The following is a 15,567-nucleotide window of genomic DNA, read 5'->3' as shown; positions in this document are numbered from 1 at the left end:
GACTGTCCAGCGTGGGTCATCTGCTCCACTGCTGCAGCCAGTGCCCTTAACAGAAGACCAGGGCCAACAAGGACAGCATTTCGAAGCTCTGAGCTGTGCAGGGAGGAGGGGCCACAGGAGCAGTGGGACACAATTCTTATGCTGGACCTGTTGTGATTGGTCAGGGACAGCATTGATACTCCTTTGAAGACACTGCAAAACCAACCTTCAATGCGTGGGGTGGAGTTTCACAGCAGCAGAGAGAATGCACAGATGGCCGGTGTGTTTAGAGAGTGCAGTCCTGGGGGTGAGGGGAGGCCCTGGGTTGATGGTGAGACACTGGAGTGGATAGTTGGAAAGGAGGGCCTGGACACATGTGGGGAATAATGGTGAATTCTACACCATTATAGGTTCCTCCAATGTAAAAAATATTCAGCTAACAAATATTAGCTGAAATATTAGGGGAAAAGCCTCCACAGCCAAGTGAAGGGGACTTGACTCCCTCTGTCACCCTCTCCCCAGTGGCCTAGAGAAGGTCATGCATATTAGTGTCACCTAAGTGACTTTCTCATGGGATTCAGGGCCACACCATTTTGCCTCTGTCTCTGCCTGAGCTTCATTCACATTTATGGGTAGGTCCCTCAAACTTTGGTGTGCATATGACCATGGATAAAAGAAGGTCTCTGGGCCCATCCCAGTTGAGAAAGGGTGGTGGGCCAGTGGGTCTGGGATGGGGTTCAGGCATCTGTATTTTTAACAAGCTGCCCAAAGTGATTCTGATGTGGTTGGTGGTGCAATGTACCTGGAGGAAGGTTGCACAGGATAATGTCAGAAGAAGGAAGAGGGAATTGGCTACTTGTCTGTTAAAGGCTGATGTCCCATTATCTGCAACAGCCCTGGCTGAGCAGTCCTTTTAATCTAATGATAGAATGAGTGGTGGTTCTGGCAAAAGAAAAACCAAGAAAAACCGTCTCCTGCACAGGGGGATGGGCAGGGAGGAAATGGTTAGGAAGGGGCAGGTCAAAAATTAGGGAAATACAGATGCAGTGAGGGGAGGGGGAGAAAAAAGAGAGAGAGAAAATTCGTTCAGAAAGGCCACTTTATTGATGGAGATAAAACTGAAAGGAGCTTTCCATAGCCCTCCCTCACTCACTTCAGTGGTTTCACTGGGCGTCTGAGACTGGCAGGGGCAGGCGTGTGGCCAGCCAGCTCCTCGCTGCCTGCTCCATGTCAGGCGGCCACATCAAAACACATCACAGCTCATAAAGACTTGCAAATGCACCTCAGAATTCCCCCAATGGTTCCTGGCATTTTTTTTTTTTAATATTGTACAAAATATGTTAAGTAGGAAAGGTCAGCTGTGCTGTGACACCTACAGGACGTCCTTTTAGGATTACCGTCCCTGAAACATTACTTCTTATTGCAATGAAACCTCTAGAAGGTAGAGCTGTACAAAAAAAGGAAAAAAAAAATTCTAAACAATTTTATTTTAAGAAGAGCAGCAACTTAACACTGCTGTAGTTCATTTAAATTTTCTTTCTCAAAAATACATTCCTAAATATACAAACTATACAATCTTGTCATTTTAATGCTGGTTTTTTGTTGTTGTTGCTTTTTTTTTTTTTTTTTAATAATAGAACCCAAAATAAAAAAAAAAAAAAAAATCTGTTCGTCTTCACACCGACAAGAGCGCTAGAGGGCTTGTGACCCAGTACCTTCATATAACACCACATAAATAACTTTAGCCACAGTCTATGTTCACAGCGTGGTCAGTGGAACAAAGGAAATACTTTTCTGGCGATTAGACATCGTCTGCAGAGAGGGTCGGGATATTCATCCGAGGCTGGGTAAAAAATGCCATCTTCTCCCTGCAAAAGAGGCCAGCCCTTTAGACATATTATGGTCAGGATCATTCTTTGTTGTAGGGCTGCCTTGTGCACTGCAGGATGTTTAACAGCATCCCTGGCACCGTGTGTCAGCATCAGCTCCCCCCACCCCCTTCCAGTTGTGACAACCAAAAATGTCCCCAGATGTTACCAAAGGTCCCTGTGGTGCCCACGTCATCCCTGGTTGGGAACCTCTCATTGAGGGACATTGGCAGGACCAGCCACCTTCAATTCAAGTTATGGGCCTCTCTGAGTTTAAAAGGGTCCCTGGGTCATTTGTAGTGTTGTTTGTCTTAGATTCCCAGTTGCTTACAAAGTAAGAGATGTCTAAATACAATTACGCAAATGACAGTATATTTAAAATGTTTCTACTCCAGAAAGTCTTTTTTTTTTTTTTTTTTTTTTTTAGCAGCACATACACAACCATGAGTGCCTTACCTGAGAGATATCATGAGTCTAAATGCAAGGCCCTCTGTGAATGGGAGGTCCCAGCCAAGTGGCATTTGGGGCCCTCCCATGATCTGGCTGGATCCAGGCAAGAAGATGCCTCCCTGAGACCCTGGCAGGCAGCAGGCAGAGCCAGGGAGGCCAGGCGAGCATCCGTCACCCCAGGCTTATGTATCATTTCAGCCAATCCTCCATAATGACTGGTAATGGAAATGCTAAGAGGAAAGGCCAGAGCAGGTGGCTCATTCATTAAACAAGAGGAGCTAACAAATTAGCTCGAGTTGTGTGGGGACTGATAAAGACAGCTGAGGGAAAGCACTGTGGAGCCCACAGAGTGCCAGGGATGGCTCAGCAGAGCATGTGCATCTGTCACAGGGAGAGCTGGTGCTCTGCCAGCGGAGGGGGCTCAGGACAGCGGCCAGTGAGATGGAGGCCAGATAGGCTGGGTGTGAAAGGGTGGGGCCCACCTGCATACCTGAAAGACTGCACTTCTGGGGGCTCCTTACAGCTCTGGCCCCGAAGCCTGTGCACATCCTTGGCAGCTGCCCGCATCATCTTGTCTGTCTGAAGCTCACCCTTGTGCTCTGCTCGGTCCATCTGTAGGGCAAAGCAAGCAGGGCTGTGAGGTGGCACAGGGTCCTTAGGGCCTCTAGAAAGGGGTCAGCCAGAGAACACTTTCTAGCACAAATGAGGGGTCTACTATAGTCAAGAGGTCTGAGGATCGCACAACAGACACACTCACTGTTTCTGTTCCACCAGGAACCTCTGCTCACAAAGGTGAGAAGTGATCCCACCGTCTGCCAGGGTGGACAGGTTTTGGGGGCCAGGGAGCTGAATACCCGTGTGGTATGGAGATGCGTGCTGCCTAGTGAAATGTGTGCTACCTTTCTAATCCTCAGGGTCACCTAGAAAGGTAACTATGATACTTACTTCTACGTTACAGATGAGGAAACTGAGGTTCAGGCATGTTAAGACATTTCTTTAATGTCAAACACCTAAGAAGTGGTGGAAACACAATTCCAATCATGCAGCTGTGCCCAAGGGCTTTGGGAACATTGCACCCCTTCTTCCTAAGGCAAACCTACAGAAGCACTTTTGAGAATAAACCACAAAGAGCCCTGAAGTATCCATGTACCACATACTTGAAAACACTGCTTGATGATGGAATTTTGGTCAATGAAGCCATCATCTAAATGTTTCTTTAGTAGAAGGTCATTATCAGTCAGTCATGGATGTACTATTCTTTTGCTATTGAAAGGCCAAGTTTTCTTAACTGGTATTTTCTTAAGGCAGGGCACACAGGGCACATATGTACTTGTTTTCTTCTTCTTCTTCTTCTTTTTTTTTTTTTTTTGCCTTGCCAACCAGGAACCTCAAAGATAAATGTAATAGACCATTACAATTAAGTTAGGGATATGTTTATTTCCTTCTCTCCTTTAAAATGTTCTCTAACTTTATATTTTCCTGTAATGCTCTTATTATAACCCTATGATAAGTATACAGGGTATAAGTGGTAAATTAGAAATAAACATTTCTGGAACTTAAAAAAAATTTTTTTTAATGTTTACTTTTGAGAGAGAGAGAGAAAGAGCACAAGTGGGGGAGGGGCAGAGAGAAAGAGAAAAAGAGAGAGAGAGAGAGAGAGAGAGAGAGAGAGAGAGAGAGAGAGGGAATCTGAAGCAGGCTCCAGGCTCCAAGCTGTCAGCACAGAGCCTGATGTGGGGCTTGAACACACGGACCATGAGATTATGACTTGAGCCGAAGTTGGATGCTTAACCGACTGAGTCACCCAGGTGCCCCAATGTTTCTGGAACTTCTGAATTACCAGAGTCAATTTGAAGTCCTCAGGCCAGTCCAGACTTTAGAAGCTCACCACCACTTTCCTACTCTAAGGCATTATCACCTGTATTAAGAGCTGAGGCTTCAGCTAATGGCTCTCCCAACAATCCAGGCAAGTATCTTTTGTAAGGTGCTTTTTGCACGGTTCGGCTGTGAGCAGAGAAAACTAGCAAAGGTCATGCCTGCCATGGGTGACAGTCCAGGAGTGGCAGATAGTATATAAATGAGTTGAAAATGGACTCTGTGTATTGACCATATGTTGTTACTTCTTCATGACAGGCTGGGACCTGTCAGCTTACGAGCCCACTGGTGTCAAAGTCAAGTTTTACGCATCCAATTGCTTTATTTATTTGTTTATTTATTTGAAAGAGAGAAAGAGACAGAGACAGAGAGAGAGAGAGAGAAAGAGAGATAGAGATAGAGAAAGAGAGAGAGAGAGAGAGAGAGAGAGAGGGCACACACGTGCCAGGGAAGGGCAGAGGAAGAGGGAGAGAGAATTCTAAGCAGGCTTCATGCCCAGCACAGAGCTCAACACAAGGCTCGAGCCCACAACCCTGAGCTGAAATCAACAGATGCTTAACTGGCTGAGCCACCCCCACCAACTGCTTTAAATGTAGCTCAGATTTTTTTTAGCCATTTAGAAACTGCCAGCTCTACATACCCCATGAAGCTGTACCCTTTGCTAGCCATTAATAAGATAAAGCCCAGGGTTATAAAAGACCCTAAGCCACTGCTGCTTTGGAGCTCTCTCAACTGGAAAGTCCTCCTGTGTTGCTGAGGGACAGCATCTAGATGCCCGTGCCCTTTCTCTACTGGCATTTCCCCTGCCCTCCTCCCCTCTAGGTGGTGACCCAGAGCAGTGGCCATGGGGAGTTCTCATGCTATGAGGGACTTCTTCCACATGCAAACTTGTATCTTTGAAGATACCCACTCTGTGGGACCACACTGGGCAGACACTGGGGCAGGTCAGCATTTTGTATTTACTCTATTAAAGTGTGTGTCCCAGCGCAGATTAGATACCCGATGTTTGATGAATATACATGTGAATAATAAGGCCTTGCACACATAAACAGGGAAATACAGCAAAAGGGTCTGGTACCCAGATCAAGAGTTAATAAAGTTTACTGGGCAAAGGGATTCCTTGGTCCCTTTGCTGATGGACATGGGGGGGGCCCTGGGAAAACTCTCACTGGGTCACAGGATTGTAGGAGCCATTCAAAGCTCTGGTCTCCCTCCCCTGCAGCAGCAGATGGTCCCCAGGGCAGAGGGAGCCATCTCCCTTGCCTCTTGCACAGCCCTTACCCGCTTCTCCAGCATCCTCAGCAGCAGACGGAAGCGCTCGTCCTCACGCAACCACTGTGGCAACTCCTTCTCCCCATGGCTCTTGGCTTGTTCAAGCTGCTCCTTGAGCTCCTTCAGCACTGAGATCTCCTGAGTCAGCTGGCTGTGCCAGGTCCTGGTCGCCTGCAGGTCTAGCTCAAGGTCCAGTGATGTGCGGATCAGGCGCTCAGCTCGCAAGGATTTGACGGATGAAGGCTGCAGGGGTAGGCATAGCTCTGACTGGTTATTAGAGGGCTGGGTTCAGTGAGCCCCTACAAACTGCTCCTCTGACCCTCAAATACCCTTTTGTGTTCAACCGCAGGCTTCCACTCCTTCAAAAATGGGGCTCGCCCTCCCCCAGAGCCTGTCGATTTCTCCCACTCCCACAGCTTATCTGTTGAGCACCTGTATGTCCCAGGCATGGCGCTGGGAGGTAGAGCTGAGATTCTTCCCCAGGCAGGTGGCTCCAGAACCACCTGCTCACCCTCCACACTGCCCGATTGCCCTGCTCTCAGTGCCCCGATTCACACTTGGCTCCTGGATTCTTGTCATTATCCTGCTCTGAAGTTGTTTCTTCCTCAGTGCAGGTCTGAGCTCACTTGAGGGCAGACATTAGGTCTTCTCAACTTTATGTTCCCGTAACGGATGAGTGTTGGTTCTGCTTGTCCAGCACTTGCTTCCCCTTGCAGTAACAGTGCCCTCATCTTCCCTTGGGGATCCACTCCTACTTCACATTCAACCTACATGGTGGTTCATACGGGACTTCAGGGACAGGATGTGACCCGAAACTTGGCAGTGAGAACCTCAGTGACTGTTTCAGGGGTGAGTATGTTATCTAAGCCTAGCCAATAACCTCCAGTACCGGTACTTTTGCTTAAAAAAAAAAAAAAAAGCCATGAAAAAAAGAGCATCCTTTACACACAGTTTGTTAAGCCAACAAGATATCAACCTGGAACTGATCGTGGCCATCTTTCCTACCATACGGTGTGACCCTTCTTAAGAATTAAGCTAGGGGTGCCTAGGTGGCTCAGTTGTTTGAGTGTCTGACTTCAGCTCAGGTCATAATCTCGTGGTTTGTGAGTTCGAGCTCCACGTCGAACTCGCTGCAGTCAGCACAGAGCCCGCTTCGGATACTCTGTCCCCCTTTCTCTCCACCTTTCCTCCGCTTGCACTGTCTCTCAAAAATAATAAATAAACATTAAAAAAAAAGAATTAAGCTATCTGGGGGGAGCAGTGCCATGAGAGGGGGACTAGGGCTTGAGGACACTCTCTCAACAAAGGATCAATTCATGCCTGCAGGTCCAGCATCCTGGGGTTTTCCACTAATGAGCCAGTGAATTCTCCTTTGCACTCTCCAGCTAAATTTGAGCTGAGTTCTTCTTATACGCATACAGATACAGTTATCTGTATGGATGAGATCCCCAGTAATACAACCGTTTCTTCTCCTTCTCTTATCACAAAACAATAATGATTTAAAAATGGCTGACTGAGGGAGGCAGAATTCTAAGCCAGCCCCAAGTTTCCCACCACCAACACCACCCCCTACCCCAGGCACGCCCTCCCTGTATAATGCCCCCTCTTCAGCTCAGGGCTGGGGGCACCTGTGAATACCATGGGATAGCACTCCCATGATTAAGGGGTGACTTTCCTGGTGGGCCCGACCTCATCCACTGAGGCGAACTGGGCCCTTTCTGGAAAGAGATCTCCTGCCGGCCTTGAAGAAGCAATGTGTGTTGTGAAAAGGGCCACATGGCAAGGACGTGAGGATGACTTTTTCATCCATTTCCTGCATCTAGCAAGAAAAGACAAGGGATTCTGCCAATGTCCCGGGGGAGCCTGGAAGTGAATCTTTCCCTACTCAAACTCCAGATGAGGATGTAGTCCGCCAACACCTAGATTTTAGCCTGATGAGATGCTGAGCAGAGAATCCGGCTATCTGTGCCTGAATTCCTGACCTGTGGAAACTATGAGATCCTGAATTTGTATCGTTTTAAGCTGCTAAGTTTGCTGCGATGTGTTATGCAACAGAAACCAAACATAATGACTAACAGATTGATCTGAGAGATGGCACATAAGACATTACTGCCAGAGCTGAGCCATCCTCAGTTAAGGCTGGCAAGCATACTTTTGGGACCGTGAAATAGCTCAGTGCACAAGTTCAAGTTCTATAATACCCTTTGAGGGAGACCATCATCTAGTGTGTGTTCATAAAGGAGCAGGGTCAGGAAATTCAGTTGAGTGATCTGTGTGACTCAAGTTCTCAGAGTAACTCATGAGGCTCTTTTGCTTTGTTCTGACTGATGTCCAGCCTTGGAAACCTGCCTGGACAGGCCGAAGCAGAGAGAGACAGAGCTCAGGCAGCAAGGGGAAGAAGGATTGCAGGACCCAAGGGCCCCGGCCCAGCCTCGGGACTCTCCTGCCTCTCAGAACAAAGTTAGGATCTGAAGGAAACGTGGGCTCAGATCCAGCAAGGGTTCTGTCAGGAAGTCTTCCCATTGGCTAAGGGAAAAAGAGGTGAAGAGGGGGAAATTGTGCAGGCCTGTCTTGACACGGAGTTGTAGGAACCACAGGGGGAGCAGGTAGGAGCTTCCATGGAGGCCTTTCTCCAGGTGTGGATCATGAACACCTGCCTTATCAAAATGCAGTTTCCAGGACCCCACCCCAGCTACCGAATGAGACTGTCTGGGAGTGTGGCCTGGGAAATGTGCACTGTCAGGAACCTCCTTAGAGGACTCTTGGTGCTCCAGAGACCCTGCAGCACCAGACAGGGCTGGAGGAGGGGGGCCCCAGGTGGGCGGTGGGCCATCCCTGTCACCTGAAGCCATGTCCACAGGCCCCTGCCACCAACACTTTTGCCCTTCCCTGTGGCCTTCTTTCTCCTGTGCTCTCTAGTTCTTTCTGGAGCCTTGGGGGGTGGTGATGATAGACAAAGGTCCTATTCCTGACTCCTCTGTCTGCAGCAGGTCCGCAGGAACTTCCTGTGCTTGGTGCTGCTGGTACTCTCTCTCCCTGCATGTTCTTTTCGCTTTGCACCCTCTGCTTGTCTTTCTGACATTCTAACTCCTGCTTCTTCTGGTTCTGCAAACTCACCAGAGCTGCTGTAGACTCTGTGCTGAAAGCCCAGAGTGGGAAGGGCTGTCTGCATCCCCTACAGCTCTGACTGGTAACAAAGTCCATACCAGGAGCCAGTCCTTTGCCTAACACCACTCGGTCCCCATCCCTGAGCCAAGCCTCCATCAGGCAAGGTAGGACCTTCTCTGCAAAGGCAGCTCATGGCCTCTCCCTAGTGCTCTTCCAGCTGGACCGAGAGAAACCCATTTGCACCTCCCCGTTCCCGGTTGCTGCTTGGAGGTGTCTGGCTTCTCTGCCAGCAGGGAGGGCTGTCAAAACCTTTGCTCGGTCAGCTGGATGTCACACTGAGCAGAGTGGAGCAAGGGGCAGGCTTCCATCAGTGACTGTGAGATTTTGAGTTGGTTAGCTCTTAATGACTTTGATTTCTACCCTGGAAGATAAGGCCAAGTACCATACTCTGAATCTAACCTATCTGTCATCATAATAATGTTACATTTACAGTTTGGAACCTTTCCCAGTGCCTACACAGGCTTTACAGTTGGTGAACACCATCAGGCTTGCAAAAGCAACATTGTTCAAACCGGTGGCTGAGAAGAAATGGTCAGACATGGGGGTTGTGCTCGTGAGGGGTGGGAATGATGGCGGAGCAGGTGTACAAATGGCTTTGAGGTGACTGTCTTACCCTCTTCATCCGGACACTGCGCCGCTCCAGGGAGTTTCGAACAAAAGGTGGCTTCTTGGACAGCGTGGAGCTGTCACTGTCACTTCGGTTCAGCTGCAGGAAAAAAGTCCTGGGAAGTTAATTGGGGCCAGAGTACATCTGGAAGCACGCTGGGGCCAGAAGGGTGTTGGGGTTCCCGTGTGGTTGGCAGCACAGTGGGGCTGACACCAGACAGTGTGACGCCAACATCTCATGCCCCCCGGACCTACAACACCAAGGCCTGTTCGCATCCACTGTTCCCTGTCACCTGTAGAGCCCGCCTTGATGGCTCAAATGGAGCGGCTGTCAAGATACATGAGAAATATGAAATATGAGATAAGACCGGGCTCTGTGAGCTCCTGCCCTCCTCAGATTCCCTTCAATCACTCAGTTATCTGGACTCTCCCCAGAGGGCTAACACTTCCCCTCCACGGCCAGAGATCAGGAAGGACGCTTTTCTACTGAGAGTGCCCCAGACAGTGGAGGACTGGAGAGGGAGGCTGGAAGGGCAGCCCAGCCCAGGATGTGCAGGGCACAGGCTTCTTTCTCAAGTCACATTTCCTAGGTGGTGGGATGGCCGCAGGCAGATGCCGCAGAGCCTGTTTGTTCTGGCAGGCAGCTGTCTGCTCACTTCTCAGGCCTCTCCTGAGTGTTTGTGTCACTTGCTTTTGTGGTTACAGATAAGTACTAGTGATAATGATATTAATAGTCCTGCAGTGCAGATGCACATGGACACGGGCAACCCCAGGGATGTAACTGACAAAAGCTACTGCAGGAGGCAGTCTTTACAGAATCAGAAACAGAGTAACAGTAACAATACATGCCATGTGCTTTATGGACAGTTATATTTAATCCTCAAACAATCCCAATGGAGGGAATTGAGACCCGAGAAGATTAAGACACTTTTACAAACCACATGGCTGGGGAGCATCAGAACAAGAGTTCAAGTTCCAGTCAATCTGACTCTAAGGCTGGGTCCCCTCCTGGCCCCCAGGATGCACGGAGGGCTCAGAGATAAAAAGGATCTAGAGAAGGAGGGGTGGGCCATCTTGACTGGGGTGGATTTGTACAAACAGACTAGCTGGATTTCATACCAGGAGGGGGCTTTGGCCCACACTGCTCCAGGCCAATGGTGATACTCATGGAATGTGTGTGATACCAACTAGAAACACTGATCAGGACAACTGATCCTTATGTCATAGTTGTTCTGGGACTAAAGATGATGTTAGAAAAGAGTGATGAAAACTACATTAGGTCCTTAGCCTTAATTTTTCCTTATGTGAAGATGTTTGGTTGCATTTACTCTCAGACATGGTAGAGAATACTGTTGCTTTATTATTTCCATGTAATGGTTAGGGACACTAGGAACAAAGAGGTGAAATAATTGACAGTTCTGGGCAGCTAGTTCAGGAATGAGAATTTTGGAAGGCCTGTTTTCATCAGGTCAGGATGAGCCAACCAACACATGTGACAACACTGCTGGTGATTGTGCAAGTGTCAAATACACAGGGGTCGTGGAGAACTGCAGGGAGTGGAACACATTGTCCCTATGCTCATGGACTTCAAGTTCAGTAGGGGACCAATCCAGGGCAACTAACCAAATGACACAGGCTGTGCTGATGACCAAAGAAGGGAGATACCCAGCAGAGGACACTTGGTGTGCAGAAGTGTGGCATCAGGCCAGCAATGTAAACTATTCCTATGTACCCTGGGAGAGGGCAAGGGAAGTCTTTGGGAGGTAGCTCTGAGTAACAGAAGGGCTGTGGGCTCTAGGGTCAGACCCCTGGATTTGCACCTAATAAGCTGTGTGACCCAGAGGACAGTACTCTGACTTTCTGAGTCTCAGTTTCTGCATCTGTGAAATGGGGTAAACATGATTTGCCCTGCAGAGTTGTTGCTGAGATTAGATGACACAGAAACTGTTTGTTTTGTAAGGAAATGGTGCTTATTAGCATTTGCAACTCCATTCCATGGGTGGGGAAATCCCCACCTTCTGACTCACAGTAGGAGACAAAGCCCACCTTCCACTAAGGAAGCTGGAAGCGCCAGAGTCTTGCTTTCCCGGTCTCACTTGCAGCTAGAGGCAGGCATGGGACTAGGCTCTGTCCATTGCATGCAACTGCCCAGGCTTTCAATCATAATCTGGCTAGCTGGACCCAATGCTGTTACTGTGCCTCTCAGATTTCACCAGACCACTTGCTTTTGTTCAATGAGCGTGCCCTTTCTGGGAGTATCTCAGGGAGAAGCCATCCCTGGTGAGCAGTGGTGCCCGCAGCAGCAACCACAGCTTCCCTGGCCTCCTATAGGGTCAGGACTCTCAGGGGGAGGGATCGATATTGAACCCTGTGGCAGGAGTGGGACCAGCTGGGCCACGTCTGGCAGCAGCACTGGTATTATCCTCACTAGACTGGTTTTGTGGGATGATTTTAGCTGTGGTCTGGCCTGCCCCTCTTCCTGCCTGATTTCTGAGGCTGGTTCTACAACCTTCCAATGAATATGTGAGCTCCTCAGTTTCTTTTCCAGGAAATTCTTTCCTGCATATACTGCTCACAGTGTGTTTCCACTGTTTGCCATTAAGAACCCTGATTGGCACAGGACTTGATGGTAGGAAGTGGAGTGCCAGAGTCCCAGACTGGAAAACATGGAGCTGGCTGTGTACTGGGGGCAGGCTAGGGCACAGACCCCAGTATTTCCTGTGGGGAGTGTGGTGATATTCATTTTGTGGGTTCAAAACAGAGGGTTAAGTTGTCACCAGACCTCATGCCATCAGGGTTTTCAGGGAAGTGATAGGGAAAAATTCAGGATGTTGTACCACTGGCCTCTTTTTGCAGCCTTCAGTAAAATTTTACAAGAAAGAGACAACCTGCGGCTGAAGTGGGACAGTCAGAAAGCAAAAAGGAAAAATACTGGCATCCCTGCTTTTTGAAAGTGCATGTTACGCCACTTTGCTTTTACAAAAGATCTACATTGGTGCCTGTTTTCACTAGTTGAAAGACATGTGAAGGAGGATTTTTACTCTCGTGAAAAAGGCAAAAAGATAAAACAACACCTAGTGTTTCTTTTGCAGTGAGCCCTCATGGAGGTAGCGGCACCCTGAATGTGACAGGGGCACCTCTGAGCTCCTTCCCCAGGACCACACGGAGCATCTCAGCATCAGGCTGCCACAGCCTTGAACTGTGTCTGTGAGCATCTCCATTAATTCTGCGCATCTTTTAGCAGGATGCATCGTAAGGCATCAGAAAAGCCTAAGAGAGGTTATTTTTTAGGTCTGGAAGGGCTAAAAACATTTTCCACAAAAATTAATGGTAATTGCTTCTCTGCTTTATGCCACTGTGGTGTTGCCATACGAAAGGCCCTTCCCATCTGTTGCATGTGATGCATGCTGCCTAGGAATTTCTTAATTTGCAGCCTTGCCGGGTTGGAAACTAGTCCAGAGAATGAAATATGGGAAGGGCCCACCGTCGTGCTAGGTGTGTTATAGATGCTTAATAAATGGGATCAGAACTCCTTGTTATGTGAAAATGCCAGTCCTGAGAAAGGGCCGCTGAAAGGGAGTCCATCCAAACAGGGGACCAGAATCTTACTAGTAAGTACTGGGGAAAAAACTTTGAGGCTTTAGTTGGAAAAGAGAAACACTTTACAGGAGTTATTACCTTCTATCTTCCATTTGACAAAATTACAACTGCGTTCGAATTCTGATGAAAAAGAATGAATCAATCATTTCTTCTGGTGTGATTTTTCTGTCAAGTGACATTCTTCACTTTGTGTTTGAATTCTAGGGCACAGTCACAAAAACAGCAATTTTGCCAAAACCAGAGGGTGTTCTCCATTACCCTAAAGGCTTTTCTAAATCTTTCAAATTATTCACACTTGCAGCATGAGTTGGGATTTTTCTCTTCTTCAGCTATGATTCAGGAATTCCCTAACATCAAACTTACATTCAGTGACTTCAGGAAACTCTGTACCTTTCTCAAGATAGGCAGCCAATGGGCAGATGCTGACAAGCTCAAACGATTAGCTAGAGGCTTGACACAGAAGGGAGGGGTTTCTGTTATTTCTAGGAGGGACGTGGGGAATAACTGGCAAGTAGCTAGTAAGTTGGTTACAGTGCCATATTATGAAAAAATTAGCTTCTCCAATATAATTCTTGCTGTGGATACTGAATATCAGACATCGAAGACATCCCTCGGGGCACCTGGGTGGCTCAATCGGTTAAGTGTCAGGCTCTTGATCTCAGCTCAGGTCACGATCTCACAGTTTCGTGAGTTCGAACCCCACATCAGGCTTTGTGCTGACAGTGCGGACCCTGCTTGGGATTCTCCTTCTTTCTCTGCCCCTCCCCCACTCACACTCTGTCTCTCCCAAAATAAATAAGCTTAAAAAAAAAAAAAAGGGGGAAGAAGAAAATGCCCCTCAATATCCCCTCCCCTTCCCAAATAACATAGATGGTTAATTGACAGGTTGATGCAGGCGGGTTCCATGGGCCTTTCCTTCTGTGATGACTTACTGGAACACTACACAAGGAAGGTTCTGCTTATGCTTCTAGTTGTTGTTCGCTGGTTCTCTGTGCAGAGGGGAAGGAAGGATGTTGACATACCACTGAGCCCAGGACTCAGGTAAGGTGTGCATGTGTCATATCTGTGCCATCCCTGAGGAAGGTTGGGAACCCCTGAGACGTGGTAAGCGCTCAAACCCTTCACTTACAGGATGAAAGATGGAGGCTGGCCTACAAGGGGCAGACTAATGAGATAGACAGGTAAAGGCGTGAGGGAAAGAGCCTCCTGCAGGATTTCTGAACTTCAGGGCAGCCTATAGGAGAAGGCTAGCAACCAAAATAGGTAAAGAGGGCCAGGTGGCCAGAGGGAACTTGAAAGCTGCTCTTCTCCAATCATCTAAGGGAAGCTGCCCCACTGCTTAGCTCCAGCCAGCTGTTGCCATGAGACAATGTGTGGCCCATGGTGCCAGACAGTTTATTATTTTTTTTCAAGAGAAACTAGAATTTTATGTTAAATGTCTTCATTTTTATTTCATTTTTAATTGCCTTCCCTAAGTTTTCAGTGTTGGCAACAGGTTCAATTAAAACCAAACTTGTGACTAAATGGTACGGGCATGTAGCCTTTTTGCAACCTCGGGCTGCACACCGGATCGCCATGGGAGTGGGGAAGAAATGCCAGCTCAGGGATGGTGAGGGGTCAGTCTGACCTCAGCAAGCAGTCATGTAGAAGGGAAGGGCAGGATGTAAACAAGGAGGGAAAAATTGGTTGGAATTATTAAAAATTGGCCACGTACTGGTTACCAAGCTTTTCCTACACTTTCTCTAATGCAGTCCCTAAAACAATCCTTTGAAGTCAGTCTATTAATTCCACATGAGGTGAGGTATTAACTTGCATGAGGATACCTGACAAAGTGAGGGTAACGAGAACTTGCACCCAGAACTCTGTGAGGCTGAAAACACTCACCACTCTACAGGAAGCAGGTACTCTGGGAGGAGGGCAGTACCACACATTTGCTTACCCGGCACACATACTGGCTTTGGGGTCCTGGGGAGAAGGTCTTAGAGCGGATAATGGTGCTCCCTCGAAGAAACGGCCCTGGGGATGGTGTGCCCACCCGTCGGTCCTTGGGCCGCACCACTGTGGGAGATGGGGCCGGGGTCTCTGTGTTGGTCTCTTTGTCCACCTGAAGAAGAAGTCAGAGCTTTGAGGCCACTTGTATCCACAGAGTATCGGCCACCCAGCCCAAGACTTGTGGGGCTGACTCCCCAGCCATCCCCATTCCTGTCATGTGGACTTTGGCCCACAGACATAGTTGGGGGCTTCCTAGGCCCTGGCCCTGCCAGCGAGGACAGTGTCCAAGGCCCCAAGTGCTGGCCCCTATTCCTCCATGACTCCTGTGGGCTGGAGCACATTCAGTCCCCAAACAAGCTCACGTGAACAGTATATGGATGGATGTCCTCAACTTCATACCCTCAGGACTTATATGCCAACCACATTTTGACAAAGCCACATCCAAGGCCTCCCCTGCTGCAGCCAAGTGCTTTCCTGGAATTTTGGAGGCAACCTGCAAATCTCCTATTTTAAACTAGGCGTTCAGGTTTTCTACCATCCTTTCATAGTTACTGGCAAAAGACAAACGACAGCATCTAAATGCAGGGTCCTGTTAGCCAAGACAGTGCTTTCTAGAATTTTGAAAAAGGTGCCTGCTTTGGCTGGAGAAATTATGGCCTCTTGGTGGGGAGCCGTTGGAAGGCAGCCCTAAGTTCTTCTCCAGCCCCTCTTGGCCAGGTACCTTTGTGCAGTGCACAACTTGCAACTCCAACCCTGC

The 15,567-nt window shown here is 48.4% G+C and overlaps 1 protein-coding gene across 2 annotated transcripts in view; it reads right to left on the bottom strand.

Moving 5' to 3' along the window:
• Window positions 1–1,060: 1,060 nt before the first annotated feature.
• Window positions 1,061–15,567, bottom strand: part of WWC1 (WW and C2 domain containing 1) — a 155,530-nt gene continuing 141,023 nt past the window's right edge. For both annotated transcript variants that reach the window (XM_040444328.1, XM_040444333.1), the window contains 5 exons: window positions 14,758–14,922; window positions 9,226–9,318; window positions 5,454–5,687; window positions 2,788–2,909; window positions 1,061–1,847 (listed from right to left, as the gene is read on the bottom strand). In XM_040444328.1, the coding sequence (XP_040300262.1) occupies window positions 1,781–1,847; window positions 2,788–2,909; window positions 5,454–5,687; window positions 9,226–9,318; window positions 14,758–14,922 (681 nt within the window). In that variant the 3' untranslated portion in view covers window positions 1,061–1,780. The remainder of the gene's footprint in view (window positions 1,848–2,787; window positions 2,910–5,453; window positions 5,688–9,225; window positions 9,319–14,757; window positions 14,923–15,567) is intronic.

This window comes from Herpailurus yagouaroundi, unplaced genomic scaffold, assembly GCF_014898765.1.
Source record: "Herpailurus yagouaroundi ecotype Mexico unplaced genomic scaffold, PumYag 29, whole genome shotgun sequence".
In the NCBI taxonomy this organism is placed as follows: Eukaryota; Metazoa; Chordata; class Mammalia; order Carnivora; family Felidae; genus Herpailurus; species Herpailurus yagouaroundi.
The sequence above is the reverse complement of the archived record's forward strand: the minus strand, read 5'-3'. Positions and strand labels throughout refer to the sequence as shown.